Source organism: Mirounga leonina, unplaced genomic scaffold, assembly GCF_011800145.1.
Source record: "Mirounga leonina isolate KUSES-001 unplaced genomic scaffold, KU_Mleo_1.0 Mir_104, whole genome shotgun sequence".
In the NCBI taxonomy this organism is placed as follows: domain Eukaryota; kingdom Metazoa; phylum Chordata; class Mammalia; order Carnivora; family Phocidae; genus Mirounga; species Mirounga leonina.
In genome coordinates, this window is record NW_023270231.1 from 20,192,120 (window position 1) to 20,213,687 (window position 21,568).

General features: G+C 38.5%; 1 protein-coding gene across 4 annotated transcripts in view; it reads left to right on the plus strand.

Annotated features, from left to right (window-relative positions):
* NSD1 (nuclear receptor binding SET domain protein 1) overlaps positions 1-21,568 on the plus strand; it is a 145,767-nt gene that overhangs the window by 84,728 nt on the left and 39,471 nt on the right. For all 4 annotated transcript variants that reach the window (XM_035015095.1, XM_035015082.1, XM_035015088.1 and 1 more), the window contains 5 exons: positions 9,579-9,703; positions 13,290-13,560; positions 14,988-15,097; positions 17,118-17,193; positions 21,098-21,216. In XM_035015095.1, the coding sequence (XP_034870986.1) occupies positions 9,579-9,703; positions 13,290-13,560; positions 14,988-15,097; positions 17,118-17,193; positions 21,098-21,216 (701 nt within the window). The remainder of the gene's footprint in view (positions 1-9,578; positions 9,704-13,289; positions 13,561-14,987; positions 15,098-17,117; positions 17,194-21,097; positions 21,217-21,568) is intronic.

The window sequence follows — 21,568 nt, forward strand, 5'->3', positions numbered from 1 at the left end:
AGTCTTCTTAAATTTGTAAGACTTGATTTGTGGTCTGTCGTGATTTATCATGGAAAACAGTTCATGTGTGCTTAAGAAGAATGTGTGTTTTGCTGCTATGAGGTGGAATGAGTGTTCTGTATATGTCTGTTAGGTTCATTTGATAAATAGTGATATTCAGATTCTCTGATTTTTTTATTGATCTTCTGTCTGGTTGTTATATCCATTATTGAAAGCCAGATATTATACTCCACTATTATTGACTATTTCCCCTGTCAGTTCTGTTAGTGTTTGCTTCATATATTTGGGTGCTCTGCACATATATTTATATTTGTTATCTTCCAAAGTATGTTGGGTTTTTTTGTTTGTTTGTCTTTAGAGTTGCTGGGTGGGGGTGCCGAGAGAGAGGGAGAGGGAGAGAAGATTCTTAAGCAGTCTCCATGCCCAGCATAGAGCCAGATGGGGGCTTGATCTCACAACCCTGAGAACATGACCTGAGCCGAAATCTAAGCCGCATGCTTAACCACCTGAGGCACCCAGGCACTCTTGGAGATTTATTTCGACCCTTTGATTAGGGCCAAGTTTCCCTGTTTTCTTTGTGTGCTTGGTGATTTCCGCCCCCCCCTCCCGAGTTTTACGCATTTGAATAACAACCACTTCTAGTCTTTTTTTTTTTTTTTTTTTTTTAAAGATTTTATTTATTTATTTGACAGAGAGAGACACAGCGAGAGAGGAAACACAAGCAGGGGGCTGGGAGAGGGAGAAGCAGGCTTCCCACCAAGCAGGATCCCGATGTGGGGCTCGATCCCAGGACCCTGGGATCATGACCTGAGCTGAAGGCAGACGCTTAACGACTGAGTCACCCAGGCGCCCCAGCCACTTCTAGTCTTTAGGGATTGGCTTCAGACATGGAAAGGCTTTCACCAATCACTTCAGAGGGATATTGTAAGGACCTTGAACCTTTTTTGGAGGTTGGGCTTCTCTAGGCTTGTATGTGTAATTTCCTAATTAGGGAATGCTGCCATTTCTTTTTCAGGGGCTTGTAATCTTGCTCCCTCTAGGGTTTTTCTGCAGTACTGAAGGTTTGCTTGTGTTACTGCAACAATCTTCCCACTGTTTTCATTCTCAGTGGCTCCCAGGTATGCAAAGAGTACTGGTTCCCCATTTGTTCTCAAAAGCAGGCAAGACATATACTAGTCCTTTGGCCAGTTCTCCAGAAATCCAGATTGCCAAATGCTGGCTCCACTCTTGAACCTTTTTTTTTTTTGTACAAAGAAGAATAAGTTTAGTACCTTCTCCTGATTTCGTCAAACTGTGCTGGCCTTTGACTACCTCATTGCAAGCCATCTGGTTCCTCAGCGTGCTGCCCATTCTCTGCCTTGTTTTCAGCAGCCCTCAGGAATCCAAACTGTGTGGGTTCTGTTAGTGGTCCCGGTCATGTTAGACAGTCTGATCTCTTGGGAGCTCTGTGAAAAGCTGGTATGTTGGCCACAAACTCCCCATCCCCAACTCCCCCCTCCCCCCCCAATCCATGAGGGGAGCTCATCTGTGCCTGCATTGGGAGTGGAAGTCTCAGATAACGTGAATTTGCTCTTTTTTTTTTTAACCCATTTTGATCTATAGTTCTTGACTTTGACTTGCCTGGGGGTAGTGCAACTTCCTAACTGGTTTCTAGAGTACTCAAAGGTATTTTGATGTGTTCATTATTACTCTGGTGTCCCTGTGAGGGAAATTGTGTATGGGCTCCAATTCTGCCATCTTGCATCTATGTCACTCTTTCTTTGTGTCTTTTTTTTTTTTTTTTAAGATTTATTTATTTATTTTGAGAGCGAGAGAGTGGGTGCGCATGCGTGCAGAAGCAGGAGGGGCAGAGAGAGAGAGAAACTCCAAGGAGACTTGGGCTGAGTTCAGAGCCCAGCGCAGGGCTCCATCCCATACCCCTGAGATCACAACCTGAGCCGAAACTAAGAGTCGGATGGTTAACCGACGGTGCCACCCAGGCCATTCCTGTTTCGTGTCCTTTTTTTTTTTTTTTTTTTAAGATTTTTATTTATTTATTTGACAGAGAGAGAGAGCACAAGTAGGCAGAGCGGCAGACAGAGGGAGAGGGAGAAGCAGGCTCTCCGCAGAGCAGGGAACCCGATGCAGGGCTCGATCCCGGGACCCTGGGATCATGACCTGAGCCGAAGGCAGCCGCTTAACCGACTGAGCCACCCAGGCGCCCCTTTTGTGTCTTTTTAATGCCAAATAATACTCCATTGTATGAACAAACCATATTTTATTCTTTTATCAACTTAGACATTTGGATTGTTTCTACTTTTTGGCCTTTATGAATAATGGTATCATTTGAACATTTGTGTGCAGTGTTTTGTGTGGCTATGTTTTCATTTCTACTGTTTATATATTTAGAAGCAGAATTGCTGGGTCATTTGGTAATTATATATATATAAAACTTTTGAAGAACTGCCAGAATGTTTTGCCAAAGCTGTTATTTTAAGAATTCTTTACTTGGTATAGATCTAAGTATTATTGGATATGATTCACAAATATTTTCTTCCATTTAGTGGGTTTACCATTTACATTTTTGATTTATATATTTTGAAGCACAAGTGTTTTTAATTTGGATGAAGTCTAGTGTTTTCTTTGGTTGCTTGTGCTTTTGGTGTCATGTCTGAGGAACCATTGCCTAATCAAGTTTTCTCAGCACCATTTATGTTAAAAAGGATATTATTTTCCCATTGAATCGTCTTGGCATCTTAGCTGAAAATCATTTGACCATAAATGTGATGATTTATTTCTGGGCCCTCAACTCCTTTCTTTTGATATATATTTCTTTATGTCAGTACCACAAAGTCTTAATTACCCTATTTTTACAATAATTAATTATTGTAGTTTTGAAATTGGAAAGTATGAGTCCTCCTACTTTGTCTGTTTTCAAGTTTGTTTGGCTTTTCTGGATCTTCACTTTTCCATTTTAATTTTAGGACCAGTGTGTTAATTGCTGCAAAAAAAACCAGCTGGGATTTTGATAAGGGTTGTACTAGATCTGTATGTCAGTTTGGGCAGTGTTGCCATTGTTAATAATACTAAGTTTTCTAAACTCTACACAAGGGATGGCTTTCCATTAATTTAGTTGTGTTTCATTTATTTCAATGATATTTTGTAGTTTTCTGTGTATAAGTCTTGGGCTTTTATTCAGTTAATTCCTAAGTATTTTATTGTTTTTAAAATTTTTATTCATTTTTGATGCTCCTTATAAATGAAATAGTTTCCTTAATTTCATTCTTAGGTTGCTCATTGCAAGTATACAGAAATATAGTTGATATTTGTGTATTGATTTTGCATGTTGCAACCTTGCTGAACCCATTTTTTTTAGTTCTGATTGTTTTATTGTGAATTCCTTAGGATTTTCTTTGTACACGATCATGTCATCAACTAATAGAGAAAATCTTACTTCATCCTTTCTAATCTGGATGTCTTTTATTTATTTTTTTTCTTGCCTAATTCCTCAGCTAAAGCCTCTGGAACAGTGTTAAGCACAAGTGGAGTGAACAAGCATTCCTTTTTTTTTTTTTTTTCCAAAGGTTTTATTTATTTATTTGTCAGAGAGAGAAAGAGCACAAGCAGGGGGAGTGGCAGGCAGAGGGAGAAGCAGGCTCCCCGCTGAGCAGGGAGCCCGATGCGGCACTCGATCCCGGGACTCCGGGATCATGACCTGAGCTGAAGGCAGTCGCTTAACCGACTGAGCCACCCAGGCGTCCCGTGAACAAGCATTCTTGTCTTGTTCCCGATCTTAGGGAGAAAGCATCCAGTCTTTTACCATTAACTGTGATGTTGGCTATGACTTTGAAAGATGGGCCTTTCAGGTTGAGAAAGTTCCCTTATATACTTCATTTGTTAGATGGTTTTTCTTTGTCTGTTGAGATGATCATTCCTTTTTTACTCCCTTTATTCTGTTAACATGATGTATTAATTACATTGATTTTTTTATGGGAACTGCAAATACACAGGAGGACCGATCACAGCTTCTCAAGGACTTATTCTCCCTCTTGCTCCCCTTCTGCTTTGTGCCAAAGCACCTTTCCCTGTGGTCTTCTGGAGGTTTGGACATGGTGTACTTTTGCTTTGTTGTGACTCTGACGATAGAGTCCTTTGGGGCACTAGTTTATTCTCTTTTAAACTTCTCCCCCTTATTCTTTTTTTTTTTAAAGATTTTATTTATTTATTTATTTGAGAGAGAGAGAGAGAGAAACAGCATGAGAGGGGATAGGGTCAGAGGGAGAAGCAGGCTCCCCGCCGAGCCGGGAGCCCGATGCGGGACTCGATCCCGGGACCCCGGGATCATGACCTGAGCCGAAGGCAGTCGCTTAACCAACTGAGCCACCCAGGCGCCCTCTCCCCCTTATTCTTTAGCAGGATCACAAAACAGCCCTCAGGACAAAATCCATTTCAGTGCTATATTTATTTCTCTGGGTTATTATTTTGTTAGTTTTTGGTTTGTAGTTCTTCACAGTCTTGTCAGAGCTTTGCTGACAAATTTTTAAAACACTTTATACAACATTTTATTTTCAACGGAGGTTGGACTCAGTAACTTAACTATTATTATGAAGAAATGTTTGGATTTTTGCCCTTTTACCCCTTTCCTTTTAACGTTTTGCTTCTGAGATTTCAGATCTAGGAAAGTAGAGGTATGACAAGGGCTAATAATGTGTTAGTGAGGAGTGATATTGCTGTTAGTACTGTAGTCCTTTAGGAAAATTCACCATTTTGATAAAAAAAAAAAGAAAACTTTGTAATTTAGTCTTAAAAAAACTTTATTCAGTATAGTTGAATATAGTCAACTTTATATACCATAAGGTTCACACATTTTAAGTGCATAAGGAAGTGATTTTTAGTAACTTTGTTGAGTTGTGCAACCATTCTCATAAATCAGTTTTAGAACATTTCTTCTACCCAGTAAGATTTTTCTATCCCATTTATAGTTAGTCTGTTTGTACTCCCAGCCCAGCAACCACTAATCCACCACTACCTACCCCCACTCCCATTTGCCTTTTCTGGACATTTCATATTAATGGAATCATAAAATATGTGACTTTTTGTGCCTTGCTCTTTTCATTTAGCATAGTATTTCTGGTTTTGTGATTTATACATATTGTAGCCTATATCAATATTTGGTTTTTATTGCTGGATAGTATTCCAGGGCACAGATATACCACATTTTATGTATCTGTTCTTCAGTTGGTGAACATTTGGGGTTGATTTAACTTTTTGGATATTTTATTATTTTAGCTGGTTTATGTACACACTCTGTAGTCTAAAAAGATACTGCTAAACTTTCCTGTATGAGCAATTTATATCCATTCTTTACAACAGGTTCTGGCCCTGTGCTAGGACCAACCTTCCTTGATGTGTATTTGCCAAGAAATTTAATGATGGTCATACTTTAGCTCCTGCTCTTCCTTATTTGCCTTGTGCCATGTATTGAGGTTTGCATGATTTACTCATCTCTCTATTAGCTTTTGTAATTTTCTACCTTTTAATATTTCCCTTTAGTATCCAAAAGGTCATATTCCTCTTTTATTCTTGATATTCTTTATGTTGATTTGGCAAGCCACTTCCTTTTGGTCATTTATAGAGTAGTTGGAGATGATGAGTTAGTTCTCTAGTTTCTTTCAACTCAAAAGTGGTTTTACCGGATGAGCAGTCTAGTTTAGGTGAGAACATAGGTGGGAGAAGGGGGTTTTGGTAGCAGGTGTGGTTGAAGAGGGCAAGAAACAGAAGCTCAGGAACAGCCAGGAGACCTTTTGGGTTTTAAGTCATTGAATTGTGGACAGGCTGTTTTCATTTACAGCGTGTTACCCTATTGTACATTTAGGAGGGGTAATTGGTAATCTTTTTCTTGAAAGGACAAATAGTAAATATTTTAGGCTTTGCAAGCCATACTGTCTTCTGTCACTCTTAACTCTTTGTGACACAAAAGCAGTCATAAGCCATTGGTAAATAAATGAGCATGGCTGTATTCCAGTAAAACTTTATTTACTAAAATAGTCCTATTGGTAGCTTGCCAAACCCTAAACCTTTAAAGAATTGTCTGATATAATGTTGGTGAGGAACAATGTATGTACTTGTGGTTTTTTGTTTGTTTGTGGGGGTTTTTTTTGGGGGGGGCAGCAAAACAGAGTTTATTGAGCATAGCAAAGTGATAGTACAAAGCTCCCGAGGAGGGGGAGGGGACCCGAGAGGGTTGCCTGCAATGTATGTACTTGTGCGGGAACCTAGTAGTATGTCAGATACAGTTTTTACATTAATTTCCAGTCTTTTGTGCTCTTTGCTGATTTTCTTGTGGGTCTTAAGGAAATAAAGAACTGAAGGACTAAAACTTAGTCTTAGAACTTATTCTGTGAGACAAGTGAACCCAAAGACAGAATGGGGGACAGCAGCTTCAGGAGGAAAGAAGGGATGGATTAGCCCATGGAACCTTCTGAGAAGACAGAGAATATAATATAACCTGTATAGGAATGAGATCTAATTAATGTGGGGAGGTAGTAATGGATGGGAGCTGTGGGGGATGGGATAGGATAAAGGGATATGATGATGTGATAGCATAGGGACCTGTTCTAGTAAAAAGAACCCGGTGGTTTTGGAGCATGGAGAGATTTTGGTTGGAATCATGGACTTGCCATGTAAGTAATGGACTAACTTGAGTGGGCTTAGGCAAGGCACTTTCCTCTTTGAGCCTCAGTTACTTATTTTTTTTTTTAAGACTTTTAAGTAATCTTTACACCCAATGTGGGGATCAACTTAGAACCCTGAGTTCAAGAGTAGCACGCTCTACTGACTGAGCCAGCCAGGCACCTCTCAGTTACATTTTTTATAAAATGGTGATGTCATAACTTACCTTGAAGTAAAGATTAGAAATTCATGAATATTAAATGGCTGAACCGTAACTTGCATGCACATAGTAAACCCATGTTATTCCCTATCATTTCTTTGGTCTTATTTGGTTTAAAAATGTCATTGGTGTTTGAAAATTTGGATACTATCTAATGGGAATATATTAAAGGCACAATCTGTTTGCCTCAGAGCATAAAGTTACTACCCATTAACTGTCACAGGTACAGATGCATATACTTATTTCAAGATGTATTTTGGCTTATTTCTTTTCTCCAGGAGAGATTTTTTTAAACATTATTATTTGAGGGGAACATTTTAAGTAATTGTTTAGCTGATGGTTTTAACTTCTTTTGAAATGCTTGGGAAGAACTCGCCAGTTTGGGTCACTTACAGGTTTATTGTCTAAAACTGAGAAGTTAGGAAAATTGCATTGGTTGAAAGGTTTAACAAGCCCTATAATTACATTGGGAGCCTGTAGGTATATAATTTTGATAACTGTTTCAGCCTCTATCATTTTAACTTTTTATTATTTTATTTATTTATTTATTTATTTATTTTTAAGATTTTATTAATTTATTCATGAGAGAGAGAGAGAGGCAGAGGCAGAGGGAGAAGCAGGCTCCCTGCGGAATAAGGAGCCCGATGCGGGACTCGATCCCAGGACCCTGGGATCATGCCCTGAGCTGAAGGCAGACATTTAACCGACTGAGCCACCCAGGTGTCCCAACTTTTTATTTTTTATTAATACTTTATTTTTTTAGAGCAGTTTTAGGTTTGTAGCAAAATTGAGAAGGCACAGAGATTTCCTATATTCCCTGTCCACTCACATGCACAACCTTCCGTATTATCAACACCCACCGCTGGAGTGGTACATTTGTTACAATTGATGAATCTACATTGACACATTATAATCACCTGAAGTCCACAGTTTACCTTAGGGTTCATATTGGTGTTGTACATTCTTTGGGTTTGGACAGATATATAATGACTTGTATTCATGATTATAGTATCATACAGAGTATCTTCGTTGCTATAAAAATTCTCTGTGTTCTGCTTATCTATCACTCCCCCCCCACTCCCTGGTAACCACTTTTTATTATCTTCGTAGTTTTGCCTTTTCCAGAATATATGTATGTAATCATATAGTATATATAGCCTTTCACATTGATTTTTTTCACTTGGTATATGCATTTAAGTGTCCTGCATGTCTTTTCATGGCTTGATACCTCATCTCTTTTTAGTACTGAATAATATTCTATTGTCTGTACATACCACAGTTGATTTATCCATTCACCTACATCTTGGTGGCTTCCAGGTTTTGGTAATTATGAATAAAGCTGCTTTAAAAATCCATGTGAAGGTTTTTTGGGTGAATATAAGTTTTCAACTCCTTTTATATTAGATTTAAATAGTTAAACTAAGTGGTATATTACTACTATTTATTGCTATGAAATTACAGTAGTTAGAATTAGAAAAAAAATTATTTTTCATATCTCATCCTAACAGTTTTATGACTTTTTTCCATATGTGCTATCTAAGTAGTAAAAGCCTTTGCCAAGTTTACTGTGCCTATGATTTGACCTTTTCCTTTTGGTCTCAACTGAACACCAGTGTTCCTCATTCAACTGAGGCAGAAATAGTTTCCTCTGAGGTTATTGGGTCATGAAATAACCTCTTGAGTAGACCATCCTACATTCTGTATGCATTAGCTTTTGCTCCCAAAGACCTAATAAAATCACTATAGCATGTTAAACTGGGACAAAGTTTTATTGGGAAATTATAATAGATATTTGTTTTACCATTAATTCAAAGAAAAATGCTATGATATTTTGAAATTTTGACCATAAAACATGACAATTTTTTTTTCTTAAAAGGTACCCCGAACTCTGTATTTTTATCTTATTTTCTGTCTTTGGCATACATGCCATAGGCTTTTTATGTCATTGAGGTAATGGTATACATATAATTAATTATACTTTTTAATGATTCTCTTTAGAAATATTCCTCAGTTTTCTAATGTGAAACTCACAACTATGGTACAAAGTGTGTGTAAAGTGCTTTTGAAATTCACATGGTAGTACTGATTAGGTAAATATTCTATCTGAAATATCTGTCTAGTATTCTGTGTAATCCAGAGAGGTGTTATTAAAATAATTTATGGTATATTTTATGAATTTGCTTGATTTAGACTTTATTTTATTAAAGATTTTATTTATTTATTAGAGAGAGAGAACATGAGGCAGGGGGTAGGCAGAGGGAGAGGGAGAAGCAGACTTCCCCCTGAGCAGGGACCACCCCCGACGTGGGGCTTGATCCCAGGAGCCTGGGATCATGACCTGGGCCGAAGGCAGACGCTTAACCAACTGAGTCACCCAGGCGCCCCTAGACTATATTTTAATGTTAGCTGTATCTGTCACTATGGGGGGACACTAGTTAATTTCAGTTTAATCTTTTTTTATCTTTCCCTTAACTTCAGATGGGCTGTGTATATGTGTATAGAGCAACAAAAGTTGCTCTCAATCTCCCCCCTCAACTTCTGTATGTGATAAACCATAGGAAATCACTTTTAGCCTCTTAGAGCTTAAGCAGATCGTTTTTGAGAGTTTCCCATCTCTGTACCTCTGAGAGTACAGGGATGGTTGCATGAAAGCAGTGGGCTTTCCTCTAACATTTTGGTTAATATGAACTTGTTTCTCCTCTTTTAGCTGTGCGGTCAGAGAAGAAACGCCTTAGGAAGCCAAGCAAGTGGCTTCTGGAATATACAGAAGAATATGATCAGATATTTGCTCCTAAGAAAAAACAAAAGAAGGTGCAGGAACAGGTGCACAAGGTTTGTTCCAACATTTTAATAGTCTTTTCATCAGTACTTTTAGGATATTGCTGTTTTGCCTTCAATATCATGTTTTGTCTGCATGGGATAATAATTTCCTTAACTGGGATCTTGCTTTTTCCATTTTTTACCACCAGCTTTTGGCACTACTTAGAATATACATGAAATGTATAAATGGCTCTATGCACTGTGAGTAGTATATGTATATTTAAATTTTTTTCTCCCTTTGCTTTCAGAGATTAATGATTTAGGAATATTATTATGACAAAATATTTGTTAAAATTGTAGAATATAAAATATGGTAGGATCATAATTTTTTATTTTTTATTTTTTTTAAGATTTATTTTATTTGAGGGGCGTCTGGGTGGCTCAGTCGTTAAGCATCTGCCTTCGGCTCAGGTCATGATCTCAGAGTCCTGGGATCGAGCCCCGCGTCGGGCTCCCTGCTAAGCGGGAAGCCTGCTTCTCCCTCTCCCACTCCCCCTGTTTGTGTTCCCTCTCTCGCTGTGTCTCTCTGTCAAATAAATAAATAAATAATCTTAAAAAAAAAAAAAAGAAGATTTATTTATTTGAGAGAGAGAGCATGTAGGAGAGGGCCAGAGGGAGAGGGAAAGAGAGTCTGAAGCTGACTCTGTGCTGAACATGGGCCCCATGTGGGGCTCGATCTCACGACCCCGAGATCATGACCTGAGCCAAAGCCAAGAATCAGGCTCAACTGACTGTGCCACCGAAACCCCCAGGATTATAATTTTTTAAAAAATGCTATTGATACCTTATTTGCTTTATTTTTTAATTCAATTTTTAAAAAAATTTTTATCTAAGTAATCTCTACACCCAACGTGGGGCTCAGACTCATGACCCTGAGATCAAGAGTTGCAGACACTTCCAACTGAGCCAGCCAGGCACCCCTTAATTCAATTTTTTTTTTAAAGATTTTATTTATTCATGAGAGAGAGAGACAGACGGGCAGAGGAGAGCATAAGCAAGGGGAGAGTCAGAGGGAAACTCCCCACTGAGCTGGGAGCCAGACATGGGGCTCAATCCCAGGACCTGGAGATCATGACCTGAGCTGAAGACAGATGCTTAACCATCTGAGCCACCCAGGCACCCCCCTTAATTCAATTTTTTTAAGCTCAGTTACTTTACAGTGAATTAGAGACATTTTACCTTCTATCCCTAAATAATATGCACCTCTAAAAAATAGAGCATTTTCCTTCATAAATGATTTAATTTTACTGCATCTTATAAGATCAGTTTATCTAATAACAACAATTCCATATCAGATTTCCTCACTTGTCCTCTAACCTTTACATTTGGTTTATTAATTCTAGGACTACACATTTTATCTGGTTGTTAGATTTCTTAAATTTCTTTAAATCCAGAACAGTCCCCCTTTTTTCATGACCCTATCTATCTAAGTAATGAGATACCTTTACAGTATCCCCTTCTAGATTTGTGTGATTGCTTCTTCATATATTTCTTTTTTTTTTTTTTTTAAGATTTTATTTATTTATTTGAGCCAGAGAGAATGAGAGAGAGAGAGCGAGCACATGAGAAGGGGGAGGGTCAGAGGGAGAAGCAGGCTCCCTGCCGAGCAGGGAGCCCGATGCGGGACTCGATCCCGGGACTCCAGGATCATGACCTGAGCCGAAGGCAGTCGCTTAACCAACTGAGCCACCCAGGCGCCCTTCTTCATATATTTCACTAAACTTTTCTATCTCCCTTGTTATGTGGAAATTATAACTAACAATTTGATGGATTCAAGTTAAACAGTTTTAGCTAGATTAAATTGTAGGTGCTATTGTGTCATATATTGCATGGCATTAGAAGCTGTCCAGAGTCCTGATTTCCTTTCTTTTAAGTCATTTTGTTCCCTTTGATCAAGAAGGAATATGTGGGGGTGCCTGGGTGGCTCAGTTAGTTGAGTGTCTCACTCTTGGTTTCAGCTCAGGTCATGATCTCAGGATCCTGGGATCAAGCCCTGCATTGGGCTGTGCACTCAGCAGGAAGTCTACTTCTCTGCTTCTCTCCCTCTGCCCTGCTTGCAGGCTCTCTCTAAAATAAATCAAATAAAAAAAATAAAATCTTTTAAAAAATGAAGCAGTATATCTGTAATTACTTTGGCTTCAAAAGAATGTCCTCTTCTCTATCCACCATTTCCCTGATGGTTTTTAAAAATTTCAATCGAGGGGTGCCTGGGTGGCTCAGTCATTAAGTGTCTGCCTTCGGCTCAGGTCATGGTCCCGGGGTCCTGGGATCGAGCCCTACATCGGGCTCCCTGCTCGGCGGGAAGCCTGTTCTCCCACTCCTACTCCCCCTGCTTGTGTTCCCTCTCTCACTGTGTCTGTCAAATAAATAAAATCTTTCAAAAAAAAAAATTTTTTTTTTCAGTCAAAGAATCCTTGTCTTGATCAATAATTTTATTAGGGGTTATAAAATGAAAACTTTCAGATTTTATTATTTCTTCTACTTTTATTAGCTGCCGAACTCTCTCATTAACTGAACACTTTATTGTCTTGATATACATGAAAGGAAGCATAAATGCTTATTTCTTTCCTATAAATTTACTAACTTAACATTGGGAATTCATTATTAGCTGCTTTACTGGTGACATATTAGGAAATCTTTTCGTGGGTGGGGAGGGTTATCACTGGCATTAATGAATTTTTATAGCTTTAGTATATCTCAACTGCATTTTTTCCCTTTTTAAAAATTTATAGTAAAATATATATAACAAAGTTTGTAATTTAAACACTTTTAGGGTATACAGTTCTGTGTCATTAAGTACATTCACATTGTTGTGAACCATCACCACCATCCATAATCTCTAGAATTTTTTCATGTTCCCAAACTAAATTTCTGTACCTATTAAAAAATAACTTCCCGGGGCACCTGAGTGGCTCAGTTGGTTAAGCGACTGCCTTCGGCTCAGGTCATGATCCTGGAGTCCCTGGATCGAGTCCCGCATTGGGCTCCCTGCTCAGCAGGGAGCCTGCTTCTCCCTCTAACCCTCCCCCCTCTCATGTACTCTCTCTCTCTCATTCTCGCTCTCTCAAATAAATAAAAATAAATCTTTGAAAGAAAAAAAAATAACTTCCCACTTTCCTCTCAGCCCCTGGCAACCACCATTCTATTTTCTTTTCCTTTTCTTCTTCCTCTTTTTTTTTTGAGAGAGAGAGCGCGCACACACACATGCATGTTGGGGAGAGGTAGGGCAGAGGGCCGAGAGAGAATCTTAGTCTCCATGCCTAGCACAGAGCCCAGTGTGGGGCTCGATCTCATGACCCTGAGATCATGACCAGAGCCAAAATCAAGAGTCCAATAGATGCTTAACTGGCTGAGCCACCCAGCCTCCCCCAATCTATTTTCTGTCTTGATGAATTTTACTGTTCTAGGTAAACCTCATCTACATAGAATCATATAATATTTGTCTTTTTGTGTATGGCTTATTTCACTTAGCGTAATATCTTCAAGGTTCATCCATGTTGTAGCATGTGTCAGAATTTCATTAAGTGTATTACTCTTTTTGACACTGAAATTATAGCAACTTTGGTCTATGGAGTCTACTTTTATTTTTTGCTCTTAGGTAAGTTCCCGCTGTGAAGAGGAAAGCCTTTTAGCCCGATGTCGATCTAGTGCTCAGAACAAGCAGGTGGATGAGAATTCTTTGATTTCAACCAAAGAAGAGCCTCCAGTTCTTGAAAGGGAGGCTCCATTTTTGGAAGGGCCCTTGGCTCAGTCAGAACTTGGAGGTGGACATGCTGAGTTGCCACAGCTGACCTTGTCTGTGCCTGTGGCTCCGGAAGTCTCTCCACGGCCTGCCCTTGAGTCTGAGGAATTGCTAGTTAAAACACCAGGTAAGATGGGGATGGGGTCTCAGAATGTAAGTAGATATGATTTTAGCATGTTGTGATGAAAAACCAATAGTGAATCTCTGTACAGCAAGCTACCCACATTTGTCCTGGGAAATCCTGAAAGTGCTGGCTAATTGGATATAGTTAATGACCATGAATTGGTGGTATACTGTCCAGAAGACATGTTTTAAAAACAATTCTCCTTACTCCACTGTTACTCTTCATGTTTGTTGATCAAACACATGTGAGTCAACACTTAGGATAGCAGGGTTTGGGGGAGGGGCGCTACACACTAATAAACACATGAAACTTATGCTTTAGATACTAGCTCTGTCAATTCTTGTGTTACTTAGGAAGTTGTTTAACCTCTGAACTTGTTTCCTTTTTTATAAAATGGACATCATAATGTAATTTACCTGATACATTGTAAGTAGCTAAGTGTAAATATTCCCTTTAAGTTAATTACCAATTGTTTTTCACTTTATCATTCTTTGTATACATGTCACCTGGTGTGAGTTGAATCTAAACATACTGTCTCTAATTACCTTCTGATTTTTTTTTTTTTAAGATTTTATTTATTTATTTGAGAGAGAGAATGAGATAGAAAGAGCATGAGAGTGGGGAGGGTGAGAGGGAGAAGCAGACTCCCTGCTGAGCAGGGAGCCCGATGCGGGACTCGATCCGGGGACTCCAGGATCATGACCTGAGCTGAAGGCAGTCGCTTAACCAACTGAGCCACCCAGGCGCCCTACCTTCTGATTTTTTAATATTGTAGTCACTCAAGGAAAATTTTGGATGTAACTTTTTTATATTCCCAACAATAGCTTGTGATGATATTCCTTTTATTAAAAAAAAAAAGTATCCCAATTGTGTTTATTAATCAAGTAAGACAGAATCAAAAAGACTTTAAAAATAGTAAAGATAGTTACTATTTCGTAATTTAACATGTACCAAACTCTGTTATTAGGCTCTTATATATGATTCTTAAGAACAGTCCTACAAAGTAAATGTGTTTTTTGTTTGTTCAGGAGCAGAATAAAAATTCTAATCTTGGTCCTATTATGCCCGGAATTCAGGCTCTACCCCACCTCACTTCTCTTTTTGTCCTTACTATCAATTAATTATTATAAAGATAGTTCTGCCCTTTTGATTTCTCCCTTAGTCCTTTGATGATACACACACAGACACACCCACAGACGTAAGAACATTTTCAGATTCGTTTGTGTTTGTATTGAGAATTGTTTTCCTGTTTTTTCATGTTAACTAATATTTTAGAATAAATAAATACAATCCTATCCTGCCCCTCCCCAGAAGATGAGGAGGAAAACATAAAAAATATGGTGATTCATTTTTCTGTGGCATATAAATTTTTTTTAATTAGTTTGTGCCTAGTTTCTAAATCATCTAATGAAAAGATACATGCATTTCAGGAAATTATGAAAGTAAACGTCAGAGAAAACCAACTAAGAAACTTCTTGAATCCAATGATTTAGACCCTGGATTTATGCCCAAGAAGGGGGACCTTGGCCTTTCTAAAAAGGTATGTTATTTTAGTCAATTCTAAAATATGATTAAACCATATGTAAATATGGGATTTTAAAAACAAATCTTTTAGTAATACTTAGCAACATTGATGCACACATACAAAGACATTACAGAATGGCAGAGTATACTTGTTTGGTCTAAGAGCTCCTATATTGAGAAGCTGTTTTGCATTTTTGTGGATATGAGTATCAGTTGGTTTTAGATGTTCTTTTCAAGTGAAAATGAAAAGAGCTTTTAAGATTGACTGTAGTGTGTGTGTGTTGTCATTTTTTTTCTGGGATTAAAACCTCACCTGCTTTCTACCTCACCTCTGTCTCTGTGGGCCACTAACCTACTCTTATCCCGTTGCCTTGTCTGCATAACACCTCAGAAAAGACTCCGCTCATTTATAAACCAGGCAGAAACATTTGAACCTAAGCTTTTGAGTTTGCAAACATCGTTTCTATTGGCCAAGAAGGCATCATTAAATAGTAGATGGAAATAGAAGGTTACTTTCCTGGATATTAATTTTTAGGGAACATCCTGTTGCCCATATGTTTGAGGAGTAACTCAGTGTGTTAGAAATTCAGTTGTTAGGGTGCACAGATTTCCTATTAAAATTTTCTTTCTTTAAAGGAAAAATGCAGATTGTAAGCAAATCAAATATAGAGTTTTTAGACTTTCATCAGCTATAACAGGCTTCTATCATTTAATCCTATATTGCGGATCCTAGTTTTTGTTTTTGTGAGTTATTCACCCATCTGGATTAGCATGTAATTGTAAAACTCAATTTATTCGTGTTTTTGTACCTCATTTTAAAGTCTGCATTATATCCTTTAAGTCTTTTACTCTTCTCAAAGTCCATTTCCTAAGACCTGTCCTAGTAAGGCTGTGATAGTTTCCTTCTGCAGTGCTTTCTCTCTTGACTTTGTCTTATTCAAATCTTAGCCACTTGCAAGATTGTTGGAAGAGGTGGATGGTAAGGGACAAGGAAACTATGATTCATTTGAATATTTTGCATGGAAGTAACATTTGCTATCAGGTGATAAATTTAGTAGTATTATACAAGGTGAATTATGTAAGGCTGTTGCATTACTGCTACAGGTGAGGTAATGACAAATTTTAAAGAAAATAAGAATTAGGGCCAGTTTAGTGAATGATATTTTACCTGTTTTATTGAGATATAATTGACATACATAAGTTAATGATTTGATTAATGTGTATAATGAGCATTTGGAAATTCACTGCTGTATTTTAGCTTGTTTTGACCTCAAAATTTAGGAACTTTATAGCAAGAATAGCATCTGTTATGTTGACTTTTTGTGGCCACTAAATTTTGTTTGACATTCCTGCTGAAGAATATTTTTATTGTAGAAGACACTTGCTTGGACTGGAACTAATTCATACAAGCATTAGTAGTAGGGGAATAAAATGTGTAGGAAATTACTCTTGATGTCTGAGTGTTTTGTTTTGAGTTTTAATGTTGCTTTCATTTATATTAATCTACAGCCAATTAAATTAGAAAGACATTCCATGATTCAGAGCTTTCTGGTGTATGGGCTGCTGAAGTGAGCACTGATTCAAAGCTTTTTAATATTTAGAATTCATCAAATAAGTTTGTGTAAAATCTAATGGCTATAAATGCAGTCTTAAGAAGATAGATTTTAAATGCAGGGTGGTATGGAATAGAACTGAGATGGTGGGTCTCTGGAAATATACCCTTTCTCTTTGTCTGCCACTTCAATCAGAGCACCATTCTGTATCTGCTTGATATATTGGGAATCTCTGGTTAACCCCCACACCCCAAAGGAGTGTGTATTTGTATGAGTCTTTTGGAGCTTTTTTGTGTGTGTGTTTTTGATGTCTTTTTTTCACTGTGTAGTTTCTGTTCAACCCATTATTATTAATACTGTTTATTTAATTGTCAGAAACAGCCAGGATTTCTGTATCTGTGATAATAGTTCATATTTGGCATATAATATAAAGGGTTTATTTTCTGTTCTTCTGTAAATCTGTTGCATTTTGTTTATTTGTAGTGTTATGAAGCTGGTCACTTGGAGAATGACATTAATGAATCACGTGCTGCATCTCATTCTAAAGAGTATGGTGGAGGTGCGTATTTTTGAGATTTAAAAAAATGTAATGCATGGGGCGCCTGGGTGGCTCAGTCATTGGGTGTCTGCCTTTGGCTCGGGTCATGATCCCAGGGTCCGAGCCCTGCATTGGGCTCCCTGCTCATGGGAAGCCTGCTTCTCCCTCTCCCACTCCCCCTGCTTGTGTTCCCTCTCTCACTGTGTCTTTCTCTGTCAGGTAAATAAATAAAATCTTAAAAAAAAAAAAATGTAATGCAAAATAACTATGAAGCACCTTGTCAGCTAACTAGAAAAGTTGTTACATATGTAAGCAAGACCAGTGAGGTTGCAATTTCCAAGACTTATTTGCCCAAGGGGCACCTGGCTGGCTCAGTTGGAAGAGCATGAGACTGTTGATCTCGGGGTCATGAGTTTGAGCCCCACATTGGGTGTAAAGATTACATAAAAATAAATAAGATAAAATCTAAAGAAAAAACCCAGACTTGTTTGCCTGAATATGCTTCCTAACATGATGCATGCACTAGAAAGCTGGATGGTCATTTTCAGCTTTATGCTGAAATTAGTTACATGGAATTAGAATTATATTAGAGTAAGGAAAAGTTAGGAACAATAAAGAAAAATCTGCTACTTAATTTTCTTATTAGATGATTCTCTAACTGTAATCATTACTTTCTTGGCTTTGATTCAGTTTTTATTCTATAGGACAGAAAATGTGGAATCTGAGTTGAGAGGGAAATTACAAGTCATCTAAGCCTATTTCTCACAAATAGTCTTAGTTTCTTTTTTTTTTTTTTTTTAAGATTTTATTTATTTGACAGAGAGACACAGCGAGAGAGGGAATACAAGCAGGGGGAGTGGGAGAGGGAGAAGCAGGCCTCCCGCAGAGCGGGACTCGATCCCAGGACCCCGGGATCATGACCTGGGCCGAAGGTAGATGCTTAATGACTGAGCCACCCAGGCGCCCCTAGTCTTAGTTTCTTTTGTCATATCTATGATTTTTGGTGAGTCAGCATATGCTTGAAAAAGACAGCTTATATTTTGAGTGTGGTCCATGTGGTTGCTTCTTTTAAGGGCTTGGATATCTTTTATATTTTATATATATTTTTGGGAATTTATTTTTTTAGGGAGAGTGCGAGCAGGGACGGGCAGAGGGAGAAGGAGAGAGAATATCCTAAGCAGGCTCTACCCTCAGCCCAGAGCCCAACACAGGGCTCGATTCCACGATCCTGAGATCATGACCTGAGCTGAAATCAAGAGTCAGATGCTTAACTGACTGAGCCACCCAGGCACTGGGCTTGGAAATCTTTTAGATTGCATTTGAATCTGACTCCTGAAAGTTATACATGTTGATCTTGGTTCTGCCTATAGGAGGATTGGGCAGCCCTTCATTCAGTAACAGATAGAATATCGTAGTTTGAGCATTTCCTCTACCAGATCCTTTGTTTGCTCAGTCCATTGCTTTAGGACTGTTAACTTTTTTTTTCTTTTTTTTAAAGATTTTATTTATTTATTTGACAGAGAGAGGGAACATAAGCAGGGGGAGTGGGAGAGGGAGAAGCAGGCTTCCCGCTGAGCAGAGAGCCCGATGTAGGACCCTGGGATCATGACCTGAGCCGAAGGCAGATGCTTAATGACTGAGCCACCCAGGCGCCCCAGGACTGTTAACTTCTAATCTATCTAAAGCATTACAGAGATTTAGGATATTATCCATATTATCCTTGTTTTATAGAAAAACATGAAGATGAAAGAGGTGGCAGGGTTGGGGGACTAAATCCAGAACTGACCAAATTCATGGCCACACTATCATCTTGTTATTCACTCCAGATTTTTTCAGGCCTATTCTTTGTACCACTTTGATCATTCATCTGCCAGTGCTATTTATTGATTAGTGTCATTTCTGAGACATTAGCCCAGATTTCAGCACATGGCATCAGATGTGGTCTGCCAGCAAAGGATATCATGGGGAGGTTATATTACATGTGATCTTTTTTAAAAAAAGATTTTATTCATTTGAGAGAGAGAGAGAGAGCAAGTACACAAGCAGGGGGAGGGGCAGAGGGGAAGAGAGAAGCAGACTCCCTGCTGAGCAGGGAGCCCGACATATGGCTCCATCCAAGGACCCTGGGACCGTGACCTGAGCTGAAGGCAGACACTTAACTGACTGAGCCACCCAGGCATCACTACATGTGATCTCAAATAAGCACTTTTTAAATTTTTTGTTTTTTTAAAGATTTCATTTATTTATTTATCAGAGAGTGAGCGAGAGAGAAACAGCATGAGACGGGAGAGGGTCAGAGGGAGAAGCAGGCTCCCCGCTGAGCCGGGAGCCCGATGTGGGGCTCGACCCCAGGACTCCGGGATCATGACCTGAGCCGAAGGCTGTCGCTAAACCAACTAAGCCACCCAGGCGCCCCAGATGAGCACTTAAAAAAAAAAAAAAAAGATTTTATTTGTTTTTTTTGAGAGAGAGCGAGCACAGGGGGTGGAGGGGGCAGAGGAAGAGGGAGAAGCAGACTGGGCGCCTGGGTGGCTCAGTTGGTTAAGCGACTGCCTTCGGCTCAGGTCATGATCCTGGAGTCCCTGGATCGAGTACCGCATTGGGCTCCCTGCTCGGCAGGGAGCCTGCTTCTCCCTCTGACCCTCCCCCCTCTCATGTGCTCTCTCTCTCTCATTCTCTCTGGCTCAAATAAATAAATAAAATCTTTAAAAAAAAAAAAAGAGGGTGAAGCAGACTACCCGCTGAGCAGGGAGCCTGATGCAGTGGTCAGTGCTGGGACCCCAGGATCATGACCTGAGCCAAAGGCAGACAATTAATAAACTGAGCCACCCAGGCACCCCTTAAATGAGCACATCTTTAAATATGACCCATGATTATTAAGTTTTCTAGTAAGTAAATCTAGTAGTATGTTAGCTTATGTTAAGCTTGTGTTCATATATAATTTCATAGATTCACCGATTGGCTTGCTTGTTTTAAACAAAAAACCTTTCAAAATGTCAGCTCTTAATATTTTTGTAGTCCAGCTTTTATAAAACATACAACCTGTACTTTATCTTTTATCAATTTCATCAACTGTTTCAGCTTCTGAGAATTTTGAACCTTTATTCTATCATATTAATTTTTTAATCATAGGTGATTGGCAGCTTTGATAGCAGAGCTTCTCCATCTCTATCAGGCAATCCCAAGAAAGAGAGTACTAAGCCAGTTTTCCAAAGTCTAGCCTTCGTGTTGATACCTAGCCTAATTATCCTGGAATATTTTGTGAAATATCATTTGAGATTCCTCTTGATATTTCTATAACAAAAAGTTGAAATATATATAATAGACAATGAGGGAGAGACTGGAATTTCATTTTGTAAATATGCCAGGTTAGATCATACATTTTGTTGGATGTTCAAGATTTTAGTACTATTGCATGAATATCCTTTAAGCTATTAAATGTTTTGGGGGAGGTCTCCCCTTTCCCCAGGCCAGATTTTTGTATTTCTGCTTTTTAGCTTAATCCTTAAATCATATAGTGATATAATTTACTGTCTTTAATTGTGGAGGTCAGGTTTTAGTATCTTTTCCTGACTACTAAATGTATTTCCTCCCCATCTATAGGATATTAATGTCCTTTGAGGAACTATGAAGTCTTTCACTTCAGTCATATAAAATGAAACTGCTTTAACCTACTGTATTCATTTACCATTTAATCTGTATGAGATAGAATTTATATATGTGTAGCTATTTCCCCAACTAGTTACATAGTCATGGGTAAATGTGCCCTTTTTCCTCATCTGCTAAGTTGGGGAATTAAATGGACTTTAAGACTGGTTTTTTACTCTAACATTCCATAATTCTGTGAGGTCCTTTTGGTTGAAGGTAGGATTTCCTGGACTTGTGAGTGAATAGCCAGCAGGTAACGCATGTTTTCCTGTCATAGGCACTACCAAGATATTTGATAAACCAAGGAAGCGAAAACGACAGAGGCATGCTACAGCCAAGGTGCACTGTAAAAAAATGAAAAATGACGACTCATCAAAAGAAACTCCAACCTCAGAGGTATTACTCAGTTCCTCATCTTTTGACCTTCCAAAGAAAATCTACTTTTCACAGTAGAGGCCACACCCCTCTTTCCCTTGAGTTTACTTAAGAATAATGTTCTACTGAAACAAGCTAATTAATAGCTGTAAGAAGACATATATGGCAACTATGGGTATGATCTTTTTAAAGGATCAGATCCTATGCTCTAGGTGTCTGATAAATTTTATAACTTTCATCATGAAGTAAGCTTTTTCTAAAACCAAAGCACAATACCAAGTAACCATATGATCCGAATGAACTTGGATATTGCCCTTTAAAAGTTGAGACTGCTACAATTAGAAGGGAAACTCATTTGCTTATTTCTTGAGAC